General features: G+C 45.2%; 1 protein-coding gene across 1 annotated transcript in view; it reads left to right on the forward strand.

The window, feature by feature from the left end:
- Positions 1–22,964, forward strand: part of GYS1 (glycogen synthase 1) — a 53,452-nt gene that overhangs the window by 25,190 nt on the left and 5,298 nt on the right. Inside the window, exons 3-12 of the mRNA XM_088455850.1 lie at positions 8,057–8,248; positions 8,601–8,789; positions 10,901–11,045; positions 14,977–15,094; positions 15,474–15,594; positions 15,705–15,811; positions 17,713–17,772; positions 18,159–18,237; positions 18,372–18,485; positions 21,662–21,788. Coding sequence (XP_088311976.1) covers positions 8,057–8,248; positions 8,601–8,789; positions 10,901–11,045; positions 14,977–15,094; positions 15,474–15,594; positions 15,705–15,811; positions 17,713–17,772; positions 18,159–18,237; positions 18,372–18,485; positions 21,662–21,788 — 1,252 coding nt within the window. The remainder of the gene's footprint in view (positions 1–8,056; positions 8,249–8,600; positions 8,790–10,900; positions 11,046–14,976; positions 15,095–15,473; positions 15,595–15,704; positions 15,812–17,712; positions 17,773–18,158; positions 18,238–18,371; positions 18,486–21,661; positions 21,789–22,964) is intronic.

A 22,964-nucleotide genomic window follows, 5' to 3' on the forward strand; every position in this document is an offset into this window, starting at 1 on the left:
AATAACACCCACTACATTGGTCTCCTGAGGAATAACACCCACTACATTGGTCTCCTGAGGAATAACACCCACTACATTGGTCTCCTGAGGAATAACACCCACTACATTGGTCTCCTGAGGAATAACACCCACTACATTGGTCTCCTGAGGAATAACACCCACTACATTGGTCTCCTGAGGAATAACACCCACTACATTGGTCTCCTGAGGAATAAGTGGAGAGGGGCCCTAGACTGCACACCCTGAAAATATATATATATTATTATATATATTATTATATATTATTATATATATTATTATATACCTGTGGAGACTATTGTTGTAAACACACAAAAAAGAATTACAGATGCAACTCCAACATTGCTCATTATATATAGTAATACATATTGCAATAGAAATTAGCAAATAATAAAATAGAGGTTTTGGCATAATCATGGTTATGGGCCTACCCACTGCGCCCAGGTAACCTCTGAGGGTAGGTCCCTAACATACTGGGGTTGAAATCCAGAGCGCAGGACACCCCCCAATTCTGCCAAGCTGAGCCACCCCAGGGCATCCCTCTAATGAGGAAAGGTGAAGTGTAAAATGGTGTTAGATAGATAAGAGCAGCTGCTGCTGCATATAGTAAGGTGAAAAATAAAGATATATATTAAACAAACAATAAAAGTGCGAGAAAGGAAAAATGTGTTTATAATGCGATGCCCTGAAGCAGCCCAACCAAAGCAATCCAGAGGACCCACGCCCCAAAAATCAACCCATGGCTGCACTACAGTATATAAATATTTGTAGGACTTACCTAGATTGTGCCTCTAACTAAAGTGCAGTCAAAATACCAGATCCCTGCTTTAAAACCAATAAGGGACAGGTGGGAAGGAATAACACACATTACAGTATAAGAGCACTGAGCTGACCACCATGGCACACTAGTGTGCCGTGGCACAGTGGTTGAAAAAACGCTGCTGTACAGTTAACCACTGCTGTCCTGTACATTCTTCACACTGCTAATTATCTCAAGCCTGCTAACCTGTACAGTTATTCACTGCTGCCCTGAGCAGTTCCCAGCCTGCTGACCTGTACAGTCATTCACTGCTCCCCTGAGCAGTTCCCAGCCTGCTAACCTGTACACTCATTCATTGCTGCCCTGAGCAGTTCCCAGCCTGCTAACCTGTACAGTCATTCGCTGCTGCCCTGAGCAGTTCCCAGCCTGCTAACCTGTACAGTCATTCACTGCTCCCCTGAGCAGTTCCCAGCCTGCTAACCTGTACACTCATTCATTGCTGCCCTGAGCAGTTCCCAGCCTGCTAACCTGTACAGTCATTCACTGCTCCCTGAGCAGTTCCCAGCCTGCTAACCTGTACAGTCATTCACTGCTGCCCTGAGCAGTTCCCAGCCTGCTAACCTGTACAGTCATTCACTGCTGCCCTGAGCAGTTCCCAATCTGTACAGTTTTTGAAGGAAAGTATGTGTATATAGCATGTCCCAACATCTATGATAGTGGGTGTGGCAATGAAAGAGGCAGTGGGATTGCTAGCAGGGCACTTACCATGTGTGCTCAGGCAAATTAGGATATACTAGTTAGCAGTTAGCAGCCCGTCAAAATGATGGGACATTGTCACACCCGCGAAAAGTCCTGTTTGAGCGCTCTAATGGGTCACTTCTGCTCGGCAGCTCGGGGGAGAGCCGCTATCAGAAATGTCAAAGCTGGCGGCTGTGTGCGCCTGAACGGAGCAGCAATTTAATTGCGCTGCCCCCTGTATGGTGCTGCCCACCTAATAGACCTTTCCTCTATGTAGTGCTGTTCCTTGTATAGCATTGCCTCCCCGTGTAGTGCCATCCCCTGTATTGTGCTGTCCACCTAATAAACTTGTCTGCGTGCGTCTGAACGGAGCAACAATTGAATTGATCCATCGGGCGCCATCCAGTGGCTGCTGGCATGTAACACACTTGAATTCCCCCATAGAGGTGAGGAGCAGCGTTAGCCTGAACATTGTTGCGGCCACGAAAAGTCCCCTTTGAGCGCTCAAACGGGTCACTTCTGCTATCCAGCTTGGGGGGGTTCCGTGTAAAAATGTCAGCGTCTACGGCTGTGTGCGTCCGAACGGAGCAACAATTGCTCTGTCGGGCGTCATCTAGTGCCCGCTGGCGCACAACACACTTGAATCCCCCCCCCCCTATTCATAGAGGTAAGGAGCAGTGTTAGCCTTTTATTAAAGACAAAACACATCAGGTTCTGCCTTTTAATAACTAGTCACTTATCTCTGAGAAGACCAGTTCCTTCTCTGATCCCAATCTCACTGCTGGTGGTCTTACAGACCGCTAATTGACAGCTGCACCCTTACGTCCATGCCGTACCGGAGCAGTGCTGCATGGCAATATGCTTTATAATACGCTGGTTCCATCCCCTCTTACCTCTGACAATTCCATGTAATTATGTGGACTTGATGCCGATCTTCGGAATATTACAGGTAAAGATCAGGTTTATATTTGTCTACGTGAATGAGATAAGAATCAGTGGCGTGACACGGGGGGGGGGGGGCGCTCCCGGGTGTCACCCGCCGAGGGGAGACACCAAAGTGCCGACTCCTCCTCAGTGACAGGAGCCGGGGCTGTACTGTAACATTACGTGCAGCACTCTGCTCCTGATACTGTGAGGGTTCCGGTACTGCTCACAGGCTTGTCGCCGGGGCACTCCGCACCTCCGGGACCTCTGGAGTGACAAAACGGGGGTTCAGCCGGCGAGGCCCTGCCCCCTTTTTTTGCCCGGCGCACTAACAGTCTCCACGCATCGGGTGTGAAAACAGTTAAGGACGCCACTGATAAGAATGCTCTTTATTTGGTTATCTTGATAGTTTTGTTGACTCTGTCAGTGGGAATATTACTTCAAATATTTGCTTTCGTCTATCTTAGAACACCGATTAATGTTACTGTGAGAATGGGGTCCTCATGGAATAAGCTGTAATGATTCCCATACTATGGAGCAGACTTGTTACTAATAAAATGAGTATCCGCTCTCAGGAAGTGTATCCACTCCGAGGTCAAGGTGTAGTCTGCTTGTGTGATACAATATGGCAGCCACAAGCAATTGCCAAAGTAGGTTTTGTTTTCTTGTGCAGACCTAATTTATCAATGTGTAAATATGCACTGTTCAGAACCTCATGCGCACAGCATCTAATCACCCGGCGGAGATCGGACAATGCAGCCCGCGGGGGGGGGGGGGGAGGCATAGTGTAGTAGGTGTCACCGGTTCAAATCCTGACAGCGGAAGCCCGGCAGGGGTGAAGATCCCGATCACTAATTATGGTAAGTACCGCTAACCTAATTTCCTATCCTAACCTCCCCCCACCCCCTAATCCCCTCCTTCCCCGCAGCCTAAACCTAAGTCTCGCCGGGGGGGGTTGCCTAACCCTGACCACCTCCCGGGGGTGCCTAACTCTAACCCCTTCCCCCTAGCCTAAACCTAACCCTCCTGGCGGGGTGCCTAACCCCAAGTCCCCCCGGGAGCCCTAAAATCTAAATCGCGTCTGTCCGCGCCCGGCTTACCTTCGTTCAGTATGCCGGGTGTCGGGCTCCCGGCGTAGGTCTAATGACAGGCGTCGGGATTTCGACGCCTGTCATTAGTACTTTGTCGGAATTAGACAGTCGGAAAGCTGGCGGTCTGCATTTAGACCGTCGGCTTCCTGACCACATCCCGTGTATTTTGCCCCTTTAAAATTTTGCAGGGAGCAACGCCCCAGCTAAAACAGTCTAGCGGGAACACTATCCCAGATTAGTAATATCCGCAGCCACAGAGGACGGACACTGTCACAGCCGTCTGACAACAAGAGTTCATTTTTTTTAAACCTAAATTCCCTTTTACTATGGAGCACAGCACACTTGTCTGCAGGCCTTAGGTAAGAGTTAAGCAACAAATTTGGTGAACATGCAATAAATATTAAGTAATAATTTAGACACTAAATTACTGGAATGTTGTTTTGCAAAAGAAAGGACTTTGGTTGCAGTGTAAAGGTTAACAAGTTTCTTTTTAAAACTTTTTTTCTTATTATTAATGTGTTACCTGTTGAGTGCATACAGCAAAGGTAGCTATGTTGGGGACTGGCCCAATATTTAGCTTGTGAAAGAATTAGGGACTAGGACATCACTTAGTCATGAAACAGAAAGGGCCTCAGTGGGAAGTAAGAAACTGCATTCTCATGTATATTGTTCCAGCCCGAAAATGTCCGTAATAAAACTCTGCCAGCTCACCCTATGAGCTCATGACATTGCACGGCGGGGGGGCCCAGCACCGGGAAGCACAGCACTGCCCGGACGCTGCAGGGTGCCTCTCCGGCACCCAATTAGCCAGACGCAGGGGCCAGGATGGTGTCGCTCCCAAGCCTCTGCGCCCTAGGCAACAGCATTGCTTGCACCCCCCAGATAGACTTTATGGAGCCAATGCAGAATTGAATATACGTGCATTTGCTTAGTGTATCTAGCATGTTATTGCACTGTGCATGTTCGGGAGCCAAACACAAGCAAGCACCGGCCATGCAGAATTGTACGTCATTCAGTCGTATCTCCACTTGTAGATGAAGGGGCATAACTGGGTGGTCTCACGCAGCCAAGCGTTCACTGAGGGTCTGTCAGCGGACCATGCAGCGTTGGACACAAGCGTAAATACGCCTTTTTTCTTAGTGATCGTTTGTACCTAGTATAGGACTGGTGCAAGTGTGCCCTGATAGTGATAATGATGACCTGTATCCAACCAAGTGTGCCCTGATAGTGATAATGATGACCTGTATCCAACCAAGTGTGCCCTGATAGTGATAATGATGACCTGTATCCAACCAAGTGTGTACGGAGAGGGGCAGCCCAGCCACAGAGACACATAGTATTCTGCGCAAATATACGCATTTAGCTCCGTGTACGCTATACTGGTGCAATTACGTCAAACTTGCATTCAACTCTGCGTTGTCTGCTATATTGCTAACAGTGGTCCTAGCATATCATAGGTGACACACAACTTTACTCCTCCTTGCTTCTTAAAGAATATAGAATTCACTTTAGGGGTCTATTTACTAAGCAGTGTTAGGAGACAGAGTGAAAAGTGATAAGGTGCCAGCCAATCAGCTCCCAAATGTCAGTTTTCAAATACAGCCTGTGAGATGGCAGAGCTAATTGGCTGGCACCTTATCACTTTTCACTCTTCTCTTTTCACTTCACCTAACACTGCTTAGTAAATAGACCCCCTAAGTACTGACGAAATCACTGAGACAATGCTCTGGCCACATATTATACCTAAACACTGCACCTGACTGGGCTTTAGCACAACATGTTGGTGTATACGGAATGGGTATGAAATTCCAGCGGCTGAATAGCCGTCGGTTCATATCCCAACGCCGGCAGCCCGAAGGGAGAAGATCCTGACAGGGTAGGTAAGTACCCTATCCTTACCCCTCCCCCTCCCCCCCCCCCCACCCCTAACCCTCCCTTAGTGGTGCCTAACCCTATCCTCCCCCCGGGGTTGCCTAAGCCTAACCCCCCCTTACTGCACCCTAACCCTCCCGGGGGGGGTGCCTAACCCTCCCCCCTAGGGGTGCCTAACCTCCTCTGCCCCCCCCCCCCCCCCACATCTTAGTGCTAAGACGTCCGGACTTACCTTGATCGGTCCGGTGTCCATCTGTATTCCGGCATCGGGATTAAGATAGGTGTTGATATACCGATGCCTATCTTAAGTCCCCTGTCGGGCTTTCATTGTCGGGATATAGACCGGCGACATGTAGTCCGCCGGTCTGTTAACTACATTCTGTGTATACCGTGGTATGTTTTTTCTTTTAATGATTTTGCTCCAACTGAACAGAAATTATCTTACTTGCGTAAGTAACAACTGCTTTATGGGCTTAACCAATATTCATGAAAGTGCAATATATTCGTATAGTAGGGAGCAGTGATAGATCTTAGACATTAGGCACTTTGTAGCACAGAGTGGTCCCTAGTTCCTGGTAGACTGATAGGATGGATGTTTGTTTATCCCACACATTTGCTGTCTCCACTGTAGCTACCTGTAAGTGATGGTCACACTTTAACGCTGATAGTACCATAGTAGAAATAAGGACTTGGTTAGAGCTTCGCCCATAAATAGCGGCTTGACCTAGGTCACTGCCGTGTCTTACTATATATTGTGTTTTCCTTGCCCTTCAGCGTAAAATATCCCATCTTGTGACATTGCTTAAAATTCTGGCTTGTCTATATTCCTCCCCCTTCTGTCTGTGAGCTCAGGAACACATGTTCATGCACTAAATATAGCGTTCCTCCGCAATGACCTGCTGTTATACAGGGATTCGGTTACTGCCCATCGGAAAAGGTCAAGGCTAAAAATTGTTGACCACGTTTGCGTTAGGCCTCAAGTTCCAGGACGAGATCACCGCGTTCCTTTTGTCTCGATGGCTGTGCCGGTGAGAAGGTGACCCTTTGGAGGTCAGGAAGTCATGATGGTAATAAAATGTCTTTCATAATGGTAACTTTAAATAAAAGCTGAATTACAGGTAGATAAAGTATGACCGTAACATGTGAAATTTATAAACTGTACAGTATTTGGTGCGGAAACATTGACCTACTGGAAAAAGTTTGCACATGTTGTCTTTGTGTGCTCAGTGTGTTAGGTCCATGGGTGCAGGTGGACAGTGTCCTCCATTCCCAGGACTGGCCCATTGTCTATGCTGGCAGTTCAGTGGGTATGAGATTTGTTATCGCAGATCGATGGTAGCGGGTGAGAGCAGAGCCATAGGTCAGTGATCTGCATACGGACACCTCTCTATGGCAGAACATCTCCTGATTGTGGGAGGTAAAAGTAAAAAAATATTAGACATGTTTTTTTTTTTTAGAAATGTTTGTATTGCACATAATAAAACAACCCATGTAAAAGTGCCTGAGAGGTCCACTTTAAGATGGTTTTAAATCACAGGTTTTCAAACTCTGTCCTCATGACCCCAAACAGTGCATGTTTTCCATGTCTCCTCACAGACTCGCAAGTGAAATAATTAGCTCCACCTGTGGATCATGTAAAATGTGTCAGTGAGTAATGAATACACCTGTGCACCTGCTGGGCGTCCTGGAACACGTGACCTGTGGTGGGGTCCTGAGGCATTTTCTCTTCTGGTTTACAATATTGCCGTCACACGTGCAGGCTTGCTGGTCTGGCAGGAATGGTGCATGGTAGAAAAAGGGTTCATTTGTATCACCCCGTTTTTACTTTTAACATTTTTTTTATAAATAAACTTTTTTTTATTTTTATTAAGCTTACTCTTGTCGTTAATTTCTTGTGAGCGGTAGGAAACATTCTATTGTCTTTAATTTTTTATTTATTATCGGTTACTTCTACAGCGCCAGCATACTCCTTTTGCGTTTTACAATTGGGAACCAACAGTAATAAAACAAGACCGGGTTATAACTGGCAGATGTAGAGGTTAGGACGCCCTACTGGTGCACTTCAGTAGAGCAATGTTCTCTGTGACCAATGAGTGAGTATGTAGTTGTACTTTATAAAGTAAAGTTATGAAAACGGCGGACAAGGTCATATTGTCACTACCAGGCTTCTGCATGTTACAACAACACTTTGTCATTCCACCCAATGCTCGGAGAGGAGTATAAATGTAGTAGCCAGTCCTAGCGGTAGCCCCTTTAGTGTATGGGGTTTGCCTATCATTCATTTAAGCTGGGTACACATTTCGATATGTTGAATGTGCCCGATTCCGACAGATCGGAACGATAAACCGTACTAATTGTCTATTGTGTACCCACTATGTCGGCCGTTGCGCGCTCCCGTTTGGTCATCCGCCACATCGTCAGGTCATCCCTACATGCAGCTCAGTCTGACGATGCAATTCATCGGGGAGGAGGGGGGGGGGGGGGCGGGTTTGTCAATTGGATTACTGGGTACACCTATCGTATAATGTGTACCCAGCATTAGTCCACTGACTATAGTCAGTCTGCTTCTGATCCAGCTGTTCTGATAGTTGGAGGGATCAGGCTGTACCCGGGATATATATTATATTTTAATACCCTTTTGTCCTCTGCGCAGGTTTACTTTGGTCGCTGGCTGATAGAAGGGAGCCCGTATGTCATCCTCATTGACATTGCAGCCACAGCCTGGAGCCTTGACCGCTGGAAGACCGAGCTGTGGGATGGCTGTACCATCGGGATCCCGTGGTACGACCGAGAGGCCAATGATGCAGTCTTGTTCGGGTTCTTAACCGCGTGGTTCCTGGGTGAGGTACGTGTGCCAAGCAAATCCTCTTGTCAGATTTGTTCTTTATACTAAGCAGATTTAAGATCTGTTTATGAAAAAAATGGCCCCTACATATATATGTAGCATTTTTTCTTGACAAAGAACTAAACAAGTAATAAGCACATGTAAGTACATATAAGCATACTATGTATGCAGGTGTGTGGAATATTGCTGAATACAGTGCCCAAGGATCCTTACTTACATGTGAGCTTCCACAGTACAAAAGCACATAGCATCCAATAAGCAAGTTGCTTTCATCAGCCTAGTGCTACGGAGATTGTACAGTGTGTGTGATTGGTTGCCATGAGTGTCCCTCCCTGTCCCTTTTCTCCCACAGTTTGCAGCACAGTGCGGGGAGGAGAAGCCCTTTATACTCGCCCACTTCCATGAGTGGCTCGCCGGTGTTGGCTTATGTATGTGCCGAGTTCGCAAGCTACCAGTGGCTACGATCTTCACCACACATGCCACTCTTCTGGGCCGGTACCTGTGCGCTGGAAGCGTGGACTTCTACAACAACCTGCAAACGGTGAGGCTAGCGCCACAAAGTAGCTGTGGTTAGGGGGTCAGAATATAGCTGAATTAGTGAGAGAGTAGATGTAGGTATTACACTTGGCGCTATGTTATATGTCACCTTTTATATGTCACTCATCTGCGTAATATCCAGTTTTATGTGATAGTGCGACTCTATCGCTGATCGTCCTTTCATGCAACTTTTTCCCGTACAGTGCATCTTACTCGTGTGGATATGACACACAAGCAGCTTCTGCTGATTAAAATGACATGCGGCGTGCCTATGTTATGTGTGTGACTGCGGGGGTATCTGCATGCAAAATGCTACGTTACAATGTCAGCGGCTGTTACACTGTAGCGTAGCATTTTGCATGCAGATACAGCCGCAGTCACACACAGAATATATGCACGCCGCATGTCATTTTAATCAGCAGAAGCTGCTTGCGCGTCCTATTCACTTCATTTTTGGCAAAGGACGCACTGTAAGGGAAAGAGTCGCACAAAAAGAGGCTCAGCGCGACTAGAAGGGTTGTTTAATGTGCAAGGAGACTAGATGTATGTGGACACATCTGTACATAGACACACGTTGGAAGCGAAGCCAGAGAGCTCGGTGCTATGAGGCAGCAATACTAACCATTACATCAACCGTGTTGCTCACTAAAAACAGCAACCCATCATTCCACCCTGCCCTCAGAAAGGAGTATAAATGTAGTAATTAGTCCTAGCGGTTCCTACGTATATTCTGACGGTAAAGCTATAGGTTTTTTTTTTTAAGGTTAGAAATAGTATAATTTTTTTTCCCCTTTTAATGTTACAAATCCAGAAGCCTCTGGAAAGACGGCTTGTTCTGTGATTACCGTGTCTGTAAATATGCTACTTAGTAGATCACTGAGGCTCAAAACCGTTTCAGAAATTGTGTTAACGATCAGCTCCTTATGGGGCACTATGGAAACTTGGATGTTTATTTGTATTCCACTATGTCTGCAGTTATCAATATTTTGATATATTTAATACGCCACCATTGTTTTTAAAGTAATGTCTCCAATTGAAATGTAGATTGTTATTTTTTTTTTTCTGCCGCCTTCTGGTTGAAATACAGCACTTACATAGGTGTGTGTTCTTGTGTTCTATAATGTATGCTGGACTGACACAGAATCTGACCAACCGGTATGAAGTGAATTTGCATATGGCCTTAGATTCAGTGGCTATGCGCCCCTTGGTGCATTTCATCCTGGCTGAGCTGTATATTGATTTCTTTAAGTCATTACTCGGTATAAAAGAACGTAGAAAGCTTTGTGATTTGTTGCAGAGTATTCTAAGATTATTTGGCTTAAGGAAATGTTGGAGCTTTCTATAGGGCCAGATAATGTCTGTGATGGGTCTTAGCTCAGCTTGACAGGTGCGTGTCAATGACGAGGCAACAAAATACATGGGAATTATGGTTTACGTGTCATTTTACTCATTTAGGGAGATGCATTTGCAAATAATGGGGTTTTGTATAAAAGATGGACAATGTCTAGATATACAACAGATGTTACAGGCAATAGGTCGACAGGGACAAAAGGTTGACACAAAAATGATTGACACTTTTTTTTTTTTTCTAACTTTCCCCTTGGTACCTAAACCTAACCATTGGGGTAAGTGCCTAAACCTACAAAAAAAAAAAAAGGACCAACCATTTTTGTTACAACCTTTTACCGTTTGTACCTGTCGACATTCATCCATATCAACATTTTCTGTGTCGACCTATTGCCTGTCTAATATCTGACTATTTGGAACCCCAAATAACGTTTGGTAGATTTCCTTTAGCAATGGTAATCTCTACCTACCTTCAAGAAACATAATACCTTTGTACAGTATAAGTTGCCATACATTGCTTTATTTATTGAAGGGTTCTGAGTGTCCCTTCTGCTAAATACTCACACTACAGGTTGATAAAAGATTTTCCAGCTTCTGTAATTACTGCACATTTGCAATGGACGCTATTGCAGTATTTGTAGCCAAGGATTGCCAACTGTCCAACTGCTTGTGTTTGCAGGGGGGGACATAGCAATGGGAAAAGCTGTAAGAGAGCTGCTAGTTTATGTAACCATTAAGTAAACTAACCAAAGTGGATTTGTTTGACAGTTTAACGTAGACAAGGAAGCTGGCGATCGTCAGATCTACCACCGATACTGTATGGAGCGAGCAGCCGTCCAGTGCAGCCATGTCTTCACCACGGTCTCTCAGATCACCGCCATAGAAGCTGAACATCTACTGAAACGCAAACCTGGTAAGCACCACGATCTAGGTATCTGGGGCTTTTGTCCTTGAGAACAGCGCCATCTACTGCGTGTTATCTGTCATGGTTGTTGGGGAGTGTTGCTGATTTGCACTGATTTCTTATTAAAACAAAAGATAATGAACAAGCAGGTTGCATATAATGTGTAACAGTGACCTGGAATATTTATTAATCTTTCTTTTTATTTATATTTCATTTTTTATTCTTTATTTTCTTGAGTTCAATAAAGAAACACGGGGCCTGCTCGGAAAGTAGAGCATATTTTAGCGGCTGCACTGTTAGGAGCACAATCGTGGTGCAATCAAATACAACCTCTGTAACACCAACCACAGACAATACATACATACATGGCGGATGTAACAGAACATGTTTTACTAAGGTTACCCTAAATCACGGGAAGAAAATAAAAGCGTTACAAGGCAGAGACACTTGTGATTCCATGAACCCCTGAGAAAGAAGCCATATAGCCTTTAAAGTGCATTATCTGGTTTGTCCTAAAGCGGTCTCATATAATTGTATTAATAAACTCCTTGTGACGTCTGCCCTCCGGACAAGTGCCAGAGATATGCATAGAAGAGTGGGGCGGGGTAGGACTTGCTACCGGTCTCTACCAGATACGCTGCCACTGGTCATGTACAATGGCAAGTCTCCCTCCATCTAATGTTTGATCTGTAATTGGTCTGGGGGGGGGGGGGCTGATTCCGCCCCGGACGCCGTACCAATTTTGTCACAATCGACCAATGTTTTCAGGACTGCGTATGCGCGATGGCGCTGCTGGTCCGGTCGCAGTGCCCTGTTAGCTGCTGCTGGACTGACAGGCTGCTGGCGTTTCAGGGCGGTGCCAGGGAGCGTTCCAGAAAATGAGGGCGTGTCAGCCCTGTTTTGTAGGTGTACCGAAGCCAGTGGCCAGGCCCAGATTCACTGGCTCCGCAGGGTAGTTTTACTGGATAACCTGAGTAACCTGAGGGTTAAGTAAGAAGACTGGGAAAGAAAGGCAGTATTGTGGTTCACCAATCGAGAAAAAATAATTAAAAAAATTAACCTTTATTAGGTATTCATTAAAATTATATCCCTTTAATAATAAAATAATATAATAGACTTGGCAAAATATTTAAACAAATTGTTGGAAAAAATATATAGAAAATGTTATTTGAATAAGATGCACTTGGGGTCTCACCTGTATTAAATGGACTTTCTACAAATGTCACTTAATGATAAGATTATTAATCAGATTTTTATTCGGTATTTATCTCATATTATTACTTATTGATGATAATAAGCAGGGCTTCTTGTTAAGTTAGTGTTGCACTGAATTGTTACAACTTAATATTTGTTTGTTGACAGATACATAAATCTTCTAATCAAAATAACAAGGGTTTTACCCTCCTTAAGTTGCTTATATAAAGAGTATCTGAGATCAGACTGTATGAAATAAATACATGAGATCCATTAACTGTGCTAATGTATTAAGTGTCTATATTACGCGGCTACCTTTTAATCGTATAAATCCTCGCTGAGAGGCTGGTTAAGTGTTACAGCTACTGCAGTGAGGTTTCACACAATACACACACACATCAGCGTCTGCCCTCCAGCGCTTACGTTATCACTGCCCGGCTAGTAATATATTACATTCGTTACAATCACTGGCAGGGTTTAGCATCGGAGGGAAGCAGGTGAACTCTTAATATAGAGTTTCATGAAATAAATATATAGGCTCCATTTATAATGGCTTTTGGCTGTGTTAATGTGTTTAAATAGAACAGCGAGTAAGTGTCTCCCGGCAGTCATTATAATATAATTCAGCTGTATTGTACAGTAATTTCACATTCACTCTATTAGTTGGTTAAATCCTTCTTATTCTCAGAATAAATTGATGTAATCTGAGATTAAAGGTGACTGCCCATTCACAGATTATGTGACTGTCTTGAATCATGTAGATCCTCGCTGACAGGCTGGTTAGATGTTACAGCTACTGTCGTGAGGTGTCACATAGTACACAGACATTAACGTCTGCCGTCCGGCGCTTTGCTTTGTCACTGCCCGGCTAACGAGGTAATTCAGCCGTTACAATCACTGGCAGAATTTGGCGTCGGAGGGAAGCAGGTGTTTTTCTCCGAATAGTGTGGCCCCCCCCTCATCCCCCCCACACTCCCACCCCCCCGTACACCCTGAGCTATTTCTAGCTCAGTGTGTATGACCATTTGCAGGAGCGTTTTTAAGCCATTTATCGCTGCTGCGTACACACCTATACACTGATGGGGCCAATTAGCCTATATTGTGTGATTGGCCCGATGAGTGTATAGGTGTGTGCCCAGCTTTACTCAGAGGTCTGATGCTGCGACCGACTGAGGCGATGTTCATCCGATCCTGCTTCTTGGGGCGCAGCCAGCGGATCAGAAAAGCCGGCAGTGAGTGTATTTTTATTTTGTTTTGCGGCTCTTGCATATTTTCGCACAGCCGCTGCGTACGAAGACTCAGCCGCGTTAGCATTTGTGTCTATCTCTGAACCAGGTCCTGAATGTGAGAGCCATTCTCTTGCTCCTCTTACTGCAGCGTGAGCCAGGCGATGAGCTAAACATGGCAAAGTAGAGTTTGCAGTGCGGGTATTCTGCGTACTGGGAGTCTGGAGGTGGGAGCCGCTATTGCTTTGGAGGTTACCAATCTCTTAATAAACAAGCAAGAAACAATGACCGTAATTTAGGCATGCGCTCACCTGGTTGAATTGGATGAAATATGCAGGACGTGTTATATTAGCTAATTGTAATAAAATGTGAAAAAAAAAAGGTCCAATTTATTGAAATACTTGTATATTGCTGTGCACAGTATGGATGTTAGGTACGGCGGTGACTGTGATGGGGATAGACAGACATGGGTAACACAAACAATGGTATAGGGGGTGGGAATGGCGTAGGGTAGGGGTATAAAAATCCTGGGGATGGAGTAAAAGAGATTCATTAGGTCAGGGATGGGGAACCTCAGGCCCGAGGGCTGTATAATTCCCTCGGAATCATTTGATGTGGCCCTCTGAGCTTTTTTCTGCTAGCCTCATCTGGCTATCAGCGTGCCTAGAATGGCACCCTGCAGCCAGAATCTATGCAGCAGTGCCACCTGGAGCGTCCTTAGGACGATTCAGACAGTGACACCGCTGCCCTTACAGCTACCCGGAGCTTCCTCAGGATGCTCCAGGCATTGCTGTAATCACCGGTGATTGTGGCCCCGCCCCTGTGACATCACATGGAGGGGGCGTGGCCTGCACCAAGCCTGCGAATAATGTTATATATATCAAAATGGCCCTCAGCAAAAAAAAAAAAGGTTCCCCACCCCTGCCTTAGGTTAAGGTAAAACAAATAAATTAAGTTGTATATACAGGTCTTTAGTATGAAGTGATATGGTTCAATATCACAAATGGTGACAGTGAACTATATAGTTTAAGTTTCTCCTTAGAAATACCGGAGTATGTTAGATGTCCATAAAAGGTAGGACGCTCATTAGCCTTGCAGCAGCTAAGGGTTCCCAACAAGTGCAGTGCTTGCTAACAGGTAAGCATATCAGGATTCCGCTCTTCAGCTGCAGTATTAATGACTGCTTCACAGTGATCCATTCCAGAGGCAGATGCAGGGGGGGGTCAGGCTGTTACCTGGGCAAGCCGTACAGTCCACACGCACAGCGGAAGCGCTGCCGTCAGTGTGTACGATCGGTACACGTGATAAGAACTGACTCTCTTCTATTTATTTTCCAACCTTTATCCAAAGCCACATAGAGAACCAGCGGGATCAACCCAGTGACTGGAAGTTTGCTAATATAGCCGCTTTTGCTGTGGCAAGGAAGAGTCAGTATTGCAAACTCTGCAGTTCTCATGGCACTTGTAGATCTAGGGCTATGCTGGAAGCTGTAACCCTATCGTGCTGCTATTTACTTACAGATGTAGTGACCCCGAACGGTTTGAATGTGAAGAAGTTCTCGGCTATGCACGAGTTTCAGAACCTCCACGCTCAGAGCAAGAATCGCATCCAGGAGTTTATCCGGGGTCATTTCTATGGGTAAGAGATCTGTGCCAGCTAATCTTACCCGCCTGAACGTCCCAGGCCTGCCCAGCAGATGTTCCGACACACGAGTTACCATCAGTCTGTAACATCTCCTGCCATATGTGGTGGAAGTGTTGAGTGTAACTGTATCTGAAATTACAGGCTGATTTGTATTCGCAAGGCCTTGACCTACCCAGACAATTACTTGCTTCTTAACAAGTACAGAACAAGCTCATTTGTAGTCACTTAGCCTATGAAATGTAATACGGGCACCGTGACTGTTTTATGATCTGTTTATCCAAGAGCCTTATAAACACGGACAAGCGAGGTATCAGGAGTTTACATTGCAGCCGTGCGACGATAAATATACCAAACCTCCTCTCCTCTCCCTCAGGCACCTGGACTTTAATTTGGACAAGACCCTGTTTTTCTTCATTGCCGGTCGCTATGAGTTCTCCAACAAAGGAGCTGACATTTTTCTGGAGGCCCTGGCTAGACTCAACTACCTTCTGAGGGTGAGAATAAAGGACCCTTGTAGATGGTGCACAGTAATCATTATACACAGATATTGCAGGTCATTGATCATCATAATCAGCAAGACCTCTCTCCTCCCCCCCCCCCCCAGGTGAATCAGAGCGATACCACCATCGTGGCGTTTTTCATCATGCCCGCACGGACCAATAATTTTAACGTGGAAACCCTGAAGGGTCAGGCGGTACGGAAGCAGCTGTGGTGAGTACACAAGGATTTCGGGTCTGTAGGCTGAAGGTACTTGTTAGACTGCTGTCCCACAGGTGTATCCGAATCCAGCCAGATTTAGGGGGAGTAGCAGTTAGCTGCGGTAATTTGCCGTGGGCTATTCAATTAGCCACACTTAACGAGGATTTCTTTTGGGGTCTCTTGATACCCAAAAGGAAATACTGCTGTTATCGGTTGTTAACAGCAACTTAACGCACAATTCCATAAACTTTTCACGGATCCAGTGTGTTAACGCCCATAACCAGTGTTAACTCCCGTTAACACGTTCATATAACGGGTGATAACACAGGAATCGGGGGGGAAAAGAGAGCCTAATTGAATAGCCTCAGGCGATAAGGCCAGAGGCTACCTCCCTTTTTTACCCCCGATAATTTATTAGGGCTAATTGAATCTCCCCCTTAGTGCGGTGTACCAGATCTTCCATGGTGAGACCTGTTAGTGGATGGGAACAACTGTTGCCCTGCCACATAAATATGGCCTCGGAGAACATTTCTATAGTTTAACAGCTTACCATTCTATATCTGAATATTACTGCGGTTGTGATGTGAATTTCCAGCAGTCCGAAATGACAATTCAACTCATAATATACTTCCAAGAAGGGATCGTGTTTCAATGAGAACCTTACTTCAGGTTCCACTTTGGCATTTTGTATTGTTAATACATAGTTCCTCGTACATCCATGCTGTAAGCCAAAAAGGGGATGAGGTTTCCTCTCTGTTCCCGTTTATGGGTCGTATTCCATTAGAAGCGAGAAGTCAGTTTCGGGGATACTTTTCGCCGATTACGTCATTTTCGCCGGTTTTAACCTATCCCCGTATTCAATTGTAGCGTGTTTTCCCCGGTGCGAAAACGCAATGTAATAGGCGAAAAAGTTTTTCCTATGAATACCTGGCGGAAAAAAGTGCAAAATTGGGGTTTGGGGGTACAAGTAAAAAAAATAAAACAAACACCCAGCACCATGGGACAACCTTCCTAAGGATAACTGCGTCAACAAATTAAAAAAAAAATAAAATACTTCTGGACACCCCAAAAAAGTTCTTTCCTTTTGGGGGCGAAAAATCCAAAGTTGGGGTGCAAAGTTAAAAACTAGTGAAATAGACTCCGGGGGGGTCCCCAAGTATTCCCCAGGTGTTTTTATGATTGCAGGTGCTTGCGGCAGGTGGATTTTTCACGTTTTTAAAATTTGCAACTTCAAAATATGCTAGTACCCATTTTCATGTACCCCAAATTTGATGGGACTAGTTTATTTTCACACAAAAAACCCTCCAAAATACTATTCTTCAACACTTTTTTAAAGATGCAAAATAGCACCTATTGAGACCATTTAAAGTGGCTAAATACCTTCTGTATGGCTATTCAGGGGTACTCATAGTGATCCCCCATGTCAGTGCATCTTTTGGGGGGTGTCGGGCTGATTTTCCCAAAACTGACAGAACTTTTCGCAGAGTTAAGTTTCACCGGGTCATGTTTTCGCTGATTTGGATTCGAATACGGGGATAAGAGCGATGTTTTTTCGCACCTAAAACCAGCAATGATGGTGAAAAGTTCGCTTCTAATCGAATACGGGCCTATGTATGGGCACAGGGCATTATGTAAGTGAATGGTTCTCTTTATGGAAATGATGTTGTAGTGCTGGGATGTGACCACTAGTTGCCAATGTTCAAGTTTTCAGTTGTGGCTACTTTGTAGGAGAGCCTGTATGATGGTAACCAGTTCTGTGGGACGTTCTATATGTTTACAGACAGATTGTGTGTGTGTCATGTAGACTGCCATAAAAAATTTAAATGTATATATACAAATATGATGAAATGTGTTTTCATGCCATATTACACAGTCACGTTGGTTACCCCATTTCTGCTATGGTCTCTCCACAGGGATACGGCTAATGCAGTAAAAGAGAAGTTTGGGAAGAAGCTGTACGAGTCATTACTAGTGTGAGTGGAAACCTGTGTCATGCAGTGAGGCCCTGTCATTGCCCACCCTGCCTCAGATACACAGACCAACTGATACGGGCCAATCCCCTCAGTGATTAGATAATATGGGCGATCGCACAGTGATCAGACTTTTATCATTATGGCTGAGAATGATAATGATGTGATCAGTTATTCGCACCCCCCCCATTCACCCTCTAATGACCTGGTATCTCCAGTTTGGCCATCAGAATTTGTGGTGACATTGCCCACCAATCAGATTGTCTGACAATCAGGCCAAAGTCTAGATAATCAGGTACATGTGCAATGTCGTGTTGAGAAAGGGACATGGAATTGCAGGACTGAAGTCACTGGACAATACACTTTATCCGGACAATTTTATGTTGCAGAGGGAATTTACCTGACATGAATAAGATGCTTGATAAAGAAGATTTCACTATGATGAAGAGGGCAATATTTGCTACACAGGTACTGTATGGGAAGCTGCACTGGTGCATACATGTTATCATGGTACATCCCATAAGGATAGTCCTGGGGACCCCTCTGCAGGTGCTTTGTTGTGTGGCTAAACGATCCGTTGAAATGCGGTTTTCTCTCCACAGAGACAATCATTCCCTCCGGTCTGCACCCATAACATGCTGGATGACTCCACCGACTCCATTTTAAACAGCATTCGAAGGATTGGTCTCTTCAACAGCAGTTCTGACCGAGTGAAGGTGAGATGGGCTGAGCGTGTGTCGCGCACTGATTCTTATATGGCACTGCCAAGCATAGTCCCATTCGTCCCGTTTAGCCGCACAGTTCCTTCTCTGTTACTGTATGTCTGATGACGCACAAGCCTCATTGTCTCCTGTCTTCCGCTGTGTGTGGATCGCTGTACAGTCTGGCACTCGAGCCGGTCGGCTGGGTCACTGCCGGGGGTCACTGTGATGTTCGTGTGATTGGAGGGCCGATAGCAGTATTGCTCCTCTCGCCTCATTCATCAACATGCTCCACTATGGTCCTGTTGGTTTTCATTAGGATCACAGTCCAATGTTGTGTTCTTGGGGCTACGGCCTCTGCGGCTTTGCTGTGTGTGTGGCCCGTACAAGAGTTAAACTACTCAAATGGGAACTGATCTGGTGTCCCTGTTATACAGTGTTTCTCTAGACTGGCCTTGTGATCATCTAATGTAATCTAGAGAGCATGGCTGGCCAGTAAGTCCCATAAGGGGCGTCAATGGGGAAGGGGGAGCGAGAGCTAGTTGCCGCTGTCCGCAGCCCCTTTTCTTACCGCCTCCATGAGCAGCAGCAGCCTCCTCTGCCTGCATGATGTGCGAGGGGCACGGCGCCCCCTATAAGGGGCATGGTCACACCTCCACAATTAGGCCATGCATCCTACAATACTCATGCTTGACGCTGCCCTGTACGGCCTTTAGTCCCATTCGGGTGTATGGGCCATTGGGTGATCAGGAGTTTAGATGATTTGGTGGGTCCTGTCTATTACTGAATGACTACGTCCGTTCATCCTGGCCCTTTTATGGCCAAAAGAGTTGATTGTTCTTCAGCAGGCATAAAAGACCAGGTCTGTCCTTGTGTGGGCACAATTACTAACAAATTAACTCGCCCAATACTGCTTTTCCTATGTCTTTGTGTGCTTTGTCTGCTCTTTTCTGCATTACTGCTCAACATTGGCGGTACCTGGTTACATCTCCTCTGTGCCGAAGAAAAATAAATGGGTGAATTCTGGAAACCGGTTCACAAATAACTGTGTAAAAGCTACTCTAGCCCATGGCGTCCATTGAGATATTTATGTTTGTCTTTTATTTTGTAAAGTTTGTTCAAAGTAAAAAACAAAACAAAATCCAAACAAACCCGATTGGGTCTCAGTCATTTATAGGGCTGCTCAGTAATATGTGAACCAGTTTCCATGTAACTACCCCAGTAACTAAACCATTCACAGAAAATAATTTTTTCCTTCATGATAACTACTAAAATAATATGGCAGGCACCACCAATAGCCACAGATGTGCACATTCAGAACAATTAGGTTCTTTGTAAATAGAAACCTATTTTGGGCGCATATGCTGAGGTGTCCTTTGCCGCAGTCGCGCCAAACAGCCCCTCCTGGCGCACCTGCTAGCGCCGGGTGTCTTTTTTTTTTTTTTTGCAGAAAATGAGTCTGTCATAATACGATGCAACTAGGACGCACCAGGAGATTGCGCTGATTACTTTGATATGTACGTCTTAAACTGTATGACACTGTTTTCTTGTTCTGTTCAACTGTTTATGTACTATGTTTCTGTACTATGTAAGGCGCTGCGGAACCCTTGTGGCGCCATATAAATAAAGGATAATAATAATAATAATAATATGTGACACTTGTATATCTGTGTGCGACTTAGTCTCTCAGTCAGCATGCGAAGTGCTACAATGAATCAGCCGCGGCTTTTTTCCACACCAAGTTCCGGTTACAGATTCAATCTCTCACATATATGTCTATCGCATATCCCATAAATCAGCACAGTCTCCTGGTACATCCTAGCCGGCATTTTCGGCAAAAACAGACTCCTGACGCTAGCAGAGTTACACGGGAGCTAGCGGCTCGCTCACGCCAGGCATATCGCACTGCATGGCGTATTGAGGCTAGATGGGCAAGGTCACATCTGTAGATCAATCCTACGGTTTATTCCATCCGCAGAGTGATGTGTTTGTTTCTAAATCAGGACGGGGGGCTGCTACTGCTGCGGCCCCTTCCCCCATTATCTTCCAGCTGTGATTGCGGACAAGCCCAGTAATTCTGCTATATCCCATTAGTTTCCTGCATATTTGGGGCAACAGAATCTGTGATATTGGGTTTATAATATGAAGTTTGCTAAGTGTTTATAGACTTGTGGGAATGTAAATATCCATTCCAGTGTATGCCCATTAATACTGCTTTTATACCTAAACTCCGTGTCTGACCCGGAGGTTGGAACACTGTTTCAAAACAGATCAGACACGGAATTTAGCCGGCGCCGACCCAGGATATTCCCGAGTAGGCGCCGTTCACACCGGTGCCGGTTCTGCAGTGACCCGGCTCTTCCGGCGTGGAAGTGGACGCTTGGAGATGATGTAATCTCCAAGCTCCACTGCGGCGCGCTACAGGTCATCGTGACCCGGATCGCGCCGTTTACACTGCAGGCTTTCACTGGTCATTCACGTGTTAAACAAGTTACCTGGGTTGAATTGCTGGGTCACCCGACCCAAGAATCCAACCCTGTCCCCTTTTACACCAAGTTGCTACCCGGGTTAACCCTGCAGTAACCCGGGTTTTAGCTCTGGTGTAAAAGGGGTATAATTGGGCTGAACAGGTTTTCAACAACTGGGGAGAACTGGTGTAGCCAGAATCAATTAGCTCTTGTCAAATGAAGTCACAGATACATTATGCCTGCATAGGGGACCTGAAGGTGGGGTGGACGGGCTTAGGGAAAGGATCTTCAAACTTAAGTGACCTTTTTAAAGCCTTTTTTCCAAACATTTAGCTTTTTAAAATTTTTGGGAAATTACATTTATAGCTCATAGTTTAAACTGTAACACACTCACATTTATGTAGAAAAACCATATTAAGATATTTTTTGCAACGCGTAAATTACTTTCATTGATATTACATCGCTAGTACTATATAAAGAAATAAGGAAAAGAAGTCCATTAATCACAAATAGGTGGCGCTGTTGGCTGCAGAGTTTCTGTGGCCACCACTGATCGCGATATTGTTTGTAGTCCCATAAGTGACATAAACCAGGAGACCCCGGTGTGACAACACTTTGCTTCCCCCCTCCCCTTTTGTTTTGTGTAATTATTAACCCTCTCCCACCCGCTCTCTCTTACCCCTACTCTTCTGTTTTCTTTCCTCTCCCTTCTCTCCCTCACAGGTCATTTTCCACCCAGAGTTTCTCTCCTCTACAAGCCCACTTCTACCAGTGGATTATGAGGAGTTTGTACGTGGATGCCACCTGGGGGTCTTCCCTTCTTACTATGAGCCTTGGGGCTACACTCCCGGTAAGCCATGACTGGCCAGCGTTTCACTGGCTGCTTCGTCCCTGGAGCCCAACCAGCGGGCATCTTCGCCCTGCTGTTTTCTGTCATTGACGTAATCATCGGTAATAATGAACCGATTGCAGAGAAACACGGAACCTGACAGCAGAAAAGCACCGATGGGTTAAAGGTCACTTACACACAGTGCAGGCAGCCATTTTGTGCGTTGATTATTCAGGCGATGAATTCACTGAGAACTAGTGACAAGAGACTTACTTATGTTTGTAACAAACAGGCAATGGGGACAGCTACACCTACCACCTAATGTGTGGGGGTTATTGTTCTTTATAAGAGAGCGACTATAATTATAGATAAAAATGTTTAAGGTGCTTATAAGAATAAAACATTGGAGACGGTTGTATAACAAAAATTCAATTATGTACAAAGTCTTAGACAGCGTCAACAATTTTTCACACTTATTAATAAAAAAAATTTAAAAAGTATTTAACACAAATCCTGAGTCGACACAGTACAGCCGGCACCTAGTACACTAGCCCGAGTGTACATACCGATATGTCTGGCGATGTGTGTGACGTGCAGACAGTGAGTGAGGGGTGGTGTCATGTGACGACTCCCAGCATCCTGTTCTCTCCATCTTTATGCTGTGTGGTAATGTTTGTAGGTTTTAGAAACCAAACCACAGCATTCAATAAGATGGATGACTGATCTTTCTCTATCGGTCGGAGCAACCATTCTATTATAGTGTAGGTGGAGTTGAGTTACATTCAGTAAAAAATAAAGCCACTAGTCCACTATATTCAGGCCACAGGACATCTTGAGATCAGGGTGTTGCCTTCTCTACGCCATATTGTACTGAGCGTTTCAGCACCTAGAATGTTTCTCTATATAGGACAATGGCTCGCACACCAGTAGGCAAAGGGCTTACTGCATACAGTGTCAAAGGGTTTTACCCTCAGTAATGGTTGCAAGTCACCTGGAACGCATATATTTTATATTTAGTGGCCGTTTTGAATGAGCATTTGTTCAGTAGATGCTTAAACATAGGTTGTTTCTGATCAGAAGCTATATAGACCCATCAGATGGTCCAGTTGTACATTAATTGCTGTGGAAAGTCTTAGTCATTGGTAAGATCATGTTTTCCTCCTAAACTGCATCCATTTTCCTAAGTGGAGGCAGCCA

This window comes from Taudactylus pleione, unplaced genomic scaffold, assembly GCF_031769625.1.
Source record: "Taudactylus pleione unplaced genomic scaffold, aTauple2 ptg000672l, whole genome shotgun sequence".
In the NCBI taxonomy this organism is placed as follows: Eukaryota; Metazoa; Chordata; class Amphibia; order Anura; family Myobatrachidae; genus Taudactylus; species Taudactylus pleione.